General features: G+C 36.2%; 1 protein-coding gene across 1 annotated transcript; it reads right to left on the reverse strand.

The window, feature by feature from the left end:
• Nucleotides 1-1292: 1292 nt before the first annotated feature.
• LOC108363332 (CAS1 domain-containing protein 1) lies at nt 1293-4701 on the reverse strand. The gene is made up of 4 exons (XM_017616675.1): nt 4530-4701; nt 4361-4457; nt 3429-4187; nt 1293-3370 (listed from the first exon to the last, which is right to left on the reverse strand). The coding sequence occupies exons 1-4, from the start codon at nt 4699-4701 to the stop codon at nt 1909-1911; spliced, it is 2490 nt and encodes an 829-aa protein (XP_017472164.1). The 3' UTR covers nt 1293-1908.
• Nucleotides 4702-6285: the final 1584 nt, after the last annotated feature.

Here is a 6285-nt window from a genome sequence, read left to right on the forward strand (position 1 = left end):
ATGGGTATAAAATTACAGAAGAGATCCTGTAGAATTTAATCAGATTCAAGTCTTTTGTGCAGAAGGACTGGTAAGTAATTAAAATTTCCTTTTAAATTGTAATCCTTGAAATTTCGCAATATTTCTTTTTGAAAAAATTATATGTAAAGGACTTATATAAACTCGATAACATCCTCGAATTTCGTCCTTCTAACTTTATCAGCTTAAAAAAATACATATTCGTCAATGTGAATCCAAAAATTGGTAATTTTTTTCAATTCTAAAGGAATTTCCTCTTGCATTTGGTACCCATATTTTTATTCTACATTCTATTGAATTTTTTAAATAATTTTTGGAATTAATCATATCTTTGAAATTACAAAGTCCTTTAAAATAAATCTTGACGTCAGAGAGAAAAAATAAAAACGCCACTTTAAATAAAAAGTAGATTTCAAACCCATGTATTTATTTTATGGTAGGAGAGCTTCTCAAACAATATAGAAGCAATTTTTTCGATTTAATTTGCTGAAAAGTAATGAATATCTAAATCTCGGGACTAATCCCGGGATCCCGGGATTGTGATAACGGCGTCCCGAAAATCCCGGGATCGGAAAAAGCGGAAAAATTAACATCCCTAGTATGTATATATGTTACCTTAATATATAAAAGCCCAAACTCATTTTCTTTTTAAATCCACTATTGTACAAATGTCTACCCATAACTCACTACTGGATTTTAAAAGTATCTACTACAGCATAAAATTAGTCATCTTCTTAAATAACAACAGCCTTGAAAAGAAATTCGCAGCAAAGGACTTGATTGTGTTTGGAATTTATTCATCATACCGTAAAGAAACAAAAATTTTAGATAGGGCCTTTCTATATTAAGGTAATCGTCGTTTAAAGTACAAAACCGCGTATCGTCATTCTGCAAAACGGCATAACTGACATTGGCTGCCAAAAATTGGATTTGCTCACACATCTGGCCTAATCCTTATCCATTCGTCCTAAAATATACTAGCCAGAAATGCGATTGCTTTATAAAACAGGGAACCATTTTGAAATATGAAAGTTTTTACTCTCTAGAAAATAATTTATGCAACCTCACATACGCGGTTTTGCATTATCTTGATACGCGGTTGTGTACTTTAAACGACGATATGTATTATTAAGAGTATTTTCTGATGTCTAGAAAATGTAATAGGTAAATTTGTTTTTGCAACTTAAATATCTGATTTACCTGGGATTTTATATTTGAACTTTTACAAAACACCATCTTTTAATTACGGGGTTTTAAAATAAATATACCAAAAGTATCAAGTAAACAAAAATTTGTTTCTATTTATTTATTATTTATAATCAATAATTCATGTTAGCTGTTCGATTGCTTCTTCATGTGCATAAGTACTGCTTTACATAATGAACAATTTCAATTGTGTTTTCTTTTTTGTTTGGGTACGGATGAATGTTTCATATATATTTAACTTACTCGGAAAAGCAGCTATATACCTTAACTCAGTAATAAAAATTCAATAATCTATATAGCCGAAAAATTAAGTTTCACTTAAACTTAGCTTACAAAAATAAACTAGCATATAAAATATATGTTCTTCTTACATAGCATTAAGCTTGACGCGTGCGTATTCATAAGTGTGTGTACATGTATGTGAATTTTACACATATTTACTCCCTTTAAATATTAACAGTTGTACGTCTTTTGTGCTTAACTAACTAATAAACCAATACTAAGTTTATGCTTGACTTAACGACCCGTGGGGTCAATGCTTCACACGTTGCTTGATAATTTAGAGAATACATAAGCATATGTGCATATGTCGTCTTTTCCAATTTTCAATTGTTCATCTTTTTATCCTTTATGTTGTTGTTTTTATAATTTAAATATGCTTTGGTACACTTGTGTCGATAATGTTTAAAACATGCCATCGGCGTGTCCCACCGGTATCAATATAATCAAAAATATCACGAAGTTGCGCATGACCAGCTTCCAGTCACTGGGCACTGCATATGGCAGCAGTGTTTGCGTTATACGATGCACTTCGTGTGATGCACATACGAATATGAACGAAGTGATAATCATATTGAGCGTTGGAAAGCCGGGTAAAAGCACCAGCACTCCATGACGATCAGCCGCTAGCCAAATATGATACTGACAAATGAACAATTCCAATGATATGCGGCCAAACCATGCGAAAAAAGTAGAGTAACGCGTACGTAGTATGCCGGATATGTTGCGTAACACAATGTAGCCCACAATCGGTATGAAAACGATATAAGAGTGTATCTCCTCGCATTCCTGTTCGTTGCGGCAGAGAAAGGAAAATGTCGTGTATAAACAAACACTAAGCAATGCAAGCAATGTAACAGTAATGGAAGTTCGTCGAGCAAAGAGATTGCCATGATTGTTGTCATCAAATATGCTATGTTTTTGTGCGATGTGAAAGCAAGCGGCGAAAATCATGCCAAAAGTAACTGTGTAACGATCCAATTTCCATTGGTACCACCATTCGTGTATGTCATCGTCGGTGCTTACGAATAGCGCCTTCCACGGGCGAGTCAAGAAAATGCGCTCGAAAAACACTTCGGACATGAAGAGTATGGTTATGACGCTGAAACAGCCCACAAATTTGGCAACCAAATATAAATAATGTAATGGATTTGATTCCACTGATTGTGCACTGATACGCGGCGGCAGTGATAGGACGAAATATATGACGCACATCCAGAAGGACAGCAACGGCACGAAATAATAGAACTGATAGGGGCGATTCATACAAAAACATAAAATTACTGTGATGAAATTCAGGCGGAACATTACTTGAAAGAAGCGCACAAAAGCAGAATTACCACCTGTCTGCCACATGTACGTAAATTGGGAATATCCATTGATGAATAGATAGCTGCTAATCAGCAGCTTAATGTGCATATGTATGGGAAGCACACGATGTGCCCCCGTCATGTAATAAATAAGCACAACAAGCATAATCCAACCTTTCAGTTCATCCGTTTGATCGCGATTCAGTACTTTCGTAAATCGTGATTCTTCGGTAAAAAATATGCCCAGCGCGAAAACATAGCCCACTGGTATCCAAAAACTGAATTCAGAGTAATATTTGTTTTCCTTCATGAAGAAATTGGTACGATCGCATAGATAGAAGTACCCCATAATAACGGCAAGCATGGCGAGTGGTGTAAAGAAATCCATTATGGGCAATGCGAGTGACGATTTACCACTCGACAAGCCACCAGCAACAGCGGCATTGGCAGTATGTATATCCTGATAGGTTGTTGGTTGGGACAGCGGCGTATAAAAAGTATGACCGCGCAGATGCATCAGCCAACGGCGAAGCAACATTGCGATGACTAAGATAACGCTATAAAATTAAATCAATGCAATAATGAAACACATTTTTTTTTTTCAATTACTCTTACCAGACGCCTAATACCGAGTAAGAAACAATCTGCAAATTTGTATAAGGTTCCGCGCTAGCACAACAAGTGCCATCATTGTAATTCATATAGTCGTTACAGTACATATTGATTAAAATCTGCACCTCGTGTCGCAGTCCCAACTCACTCAATTTGTAACCGTCAACAGCACTATCAACCAGACCATTTGCTATTTGCCATGCTGCATTCCATACCGTGGCCTCTGAGTAGCGGAACACGGTCTTTGCAGCTTGATTTAAAAGATCAATATCATCATTTAGTACCTCTTTCCAGGGAGTTTGCGTCACTATGTCTTCATTTATACGATCCTGCAATTTCCACAATACTTTTGCTTTGTGGGCGACTAACTGATCGAAGGGTACCACCAGTCGCATAAGATTTCTTGTGTATTGTTTTACAATCTCATCTGTTACATTTCCAGCGAGAAAATTACGATAAGTGAACCCAAAAATAAACAGCACCGGTAGTTCTTTTGCTTCTTCAAATTTGCTTATGACATTCAACAGAGCTTCGTCCGCTTCATTAGCGTAGATATAACGGGCATGCATATTCAGCTGGCCTTCTTCGAATTCGCCAGCTTGTGACACCGCCAAGAAGGGAGAAGAAATATTATCATCGCTACTGGGTCGTAAATGGTTTATGAAACTTTGGTAAAGCGCGCGCACACTTTCATCGCCAATAAATACGAAATAGTTGCGATTTCCCCAAAAAGCCAAATAGCGCAGGCAACGTCGTGTATCTCTAAATGAGAAACATATGTAATAATAAAACGATCAATATGATAAGATCGGATGAAGACCTCTCAAACTTTATCTATATACATGTATTTTTGAGCATACATACATATGTATGTATAAATTTGATTGTGTATGCGTTTATAACTACGCCTTACAGCGTATATGATGGGTACTTACGTTTCAGTATATTTATGCATCATACATCCATACGGTTGCCATTCGTTATCACCTTTGAAACGACCCTTTGATAGCAGCCATTTACAGGAATCACTGCCTGAGGAATGTCATAAACCATGCATTTTACTGAAGCTTTTATTAAATTCGATGGGAAACATATATTTCTTACCATATTGCCAATGCAATATACCATGGTATGCCACAAACCCAAGGACCATAAGAAGTGCCACTTTTTTGGCATTCGCCGCATTTAGTTGCTGAATGAGGTGCTCCGCTTTGGATAGCCGCGGCGTCGCTAAAGTTTCACAGTTTAAAGGATTCAAATCCAAAACTTCGGTCATCTCTTAAAATATTTCAACTGTGTATTTCGCCTTTACTTAAATTTAATATAAAGTAAGAATTTGTGGCATTTTCGCTCCCCCTTGAACTAAAAATTTTTCACTTTTGCACAAGTAAAGTTTCTATCCTGACAACACAGCGTAATGAAAAATAAATGAATACGGGGATAGAGTTTTTTGTAATTTTTTGTTTACACACCTTTTGGGGTGTTAACAGCTGGTTTCCAGTGCTGACAAACTTTGGCAATTGGGGGTGGTCAAAAATTATTACGATAGAAAGTAGAAAATCGATATTGTCAGCAGTGTTGCCATTCACAATTTTCCGGCTAGATTTAGCCGGTTGCGACAGAAAACAGCCGGAGAAATTTCAGTTTTGCTGGAATCCGATTTGTTAGCCGTTTTGTAAAAAACATTAGCCGTTTCTAGCCGATATTTTCTATTTACCTTGCTTTCTTAAAATTCAAATATATAAGTTTTCATTTTTGACTAAGCGATCCAAAATCTGTTGGAAATGGCTACTAGCCTTATCGGGAATAAAATTTTCATGACAGGCAGTGTTATAAAAAATTTGGCCGATTTCGCTTATTTTTTAGCGGGGATTTTTTTCATTAAATGTTTATTATGAATGACTTAAATTTAAGTGTGAAGTTTTATTCGCAAACTTAGAAGATAACAAATTGTTTCACTGTTTGCTTAACACGCGTTAACATGCTCCCAAATTCCCACTCAAGTAGAGAAACTTGCAAATTTCTGCACGAACGCTAGTGTCCATGGTTGCATTTCAAACAGAAGAAATTTGTATAGAATTTTTAAAATTCTTTTAGAAGGGCAAAAAAAAATCCTCTAAGTTCTTCAACATACGTTCCAATTTCTTTGTCGTAGTAACTGTCGGGTTTCCTATATCGACTCCGGTTGAGATTGAATACCGAGTACGTTTCAAATCATTGCAAGTATTTACTTCAATTTTTCATTTTAAAATCGCTCAAGTTTTTAAATTTTTAAATTTGATGAACCTGTTTATTCAAATTATCGTCGACAAAAAATTCAACCATGTGCCACAATCATATGTTTTTCCTAATTACAAATTCTTGCTGGTAAAATTTTTTCCAGCTTGAATTTGCCACTTATCTCCAAGAACTAGTCTTTCTACTTATGATTTATTAAAAATAAATCATGTGAAATTTAGGTGAAACAGTTTAGCCGTTTTTTTTTGCCAATTTAGCCGGTTGGCCCAAAAAGTTCTGGCAACACTGATTGTCAGTTCAAGCAAAGAACGTATCAGACGCAAGCAGTGGAAGGCGTGGAATCTGATTCGACGACAGTTGTACTTGGAGTTCCCCAGGGGGCAGTTCTCGGCACGCTGCTTTTTATTATCTATAGGTTCGTTCGCGTAGCTGTTAATTGTTCAAGTTTAACCAAAACTTACAGGTTTTTGCGTGCGCGTACGCAAAAAACTTGCAAAGTAGGGGAAATTGAGAGAGCAAAGTGACATTTCATTTTGAGGGAAGCTGTTAAGAGCGAAATACACCACACAAGCGGTTTGACAAACCAAGCGAAATTTCCCTTTGCTTCAAGCCATTTGTGCTG

Source organism: Rhagoletis zephyria, unplaced genomic scaffold, assembly GCF_001687245.7.
Source record: "Rhagoletis zephyria isolate East Lansing unplaced genomic scaffold, Rhagoletis_zephyria_1.1 Rzeph_scaffold_01245, whole genome shotgun sequence".
Lineage (NCBI taxonomy): Eukaryota > Metazoa > Arthropoda > Insecta > Diptera > Tephritidae > Rhagoletis > Rhagoletis zephyria.

Coding starts and splice junctions, on each gene's coding strand:
- LOC108363332 (XM_017616675.1), bottom strand. CDS start 4,701: ATGACCGAAGTTTTGGATTTGAATCCTTTAAACTGTGAAACTTTAGCG. Junction 4,188..4,360: donor ATGCATAAATATACTGAAAC/GTAAGTACCCAT, acceptor TTTCTCATTTAG/AGATACACGACGTTGCCTGC. Junction 3,371..3,428: donor TACTCGGTATTAGGCGTCTG/GTAAGAGTAATT, acceptor TTAATTTTATAG/CGTTATCTTAGTCATCGCAA.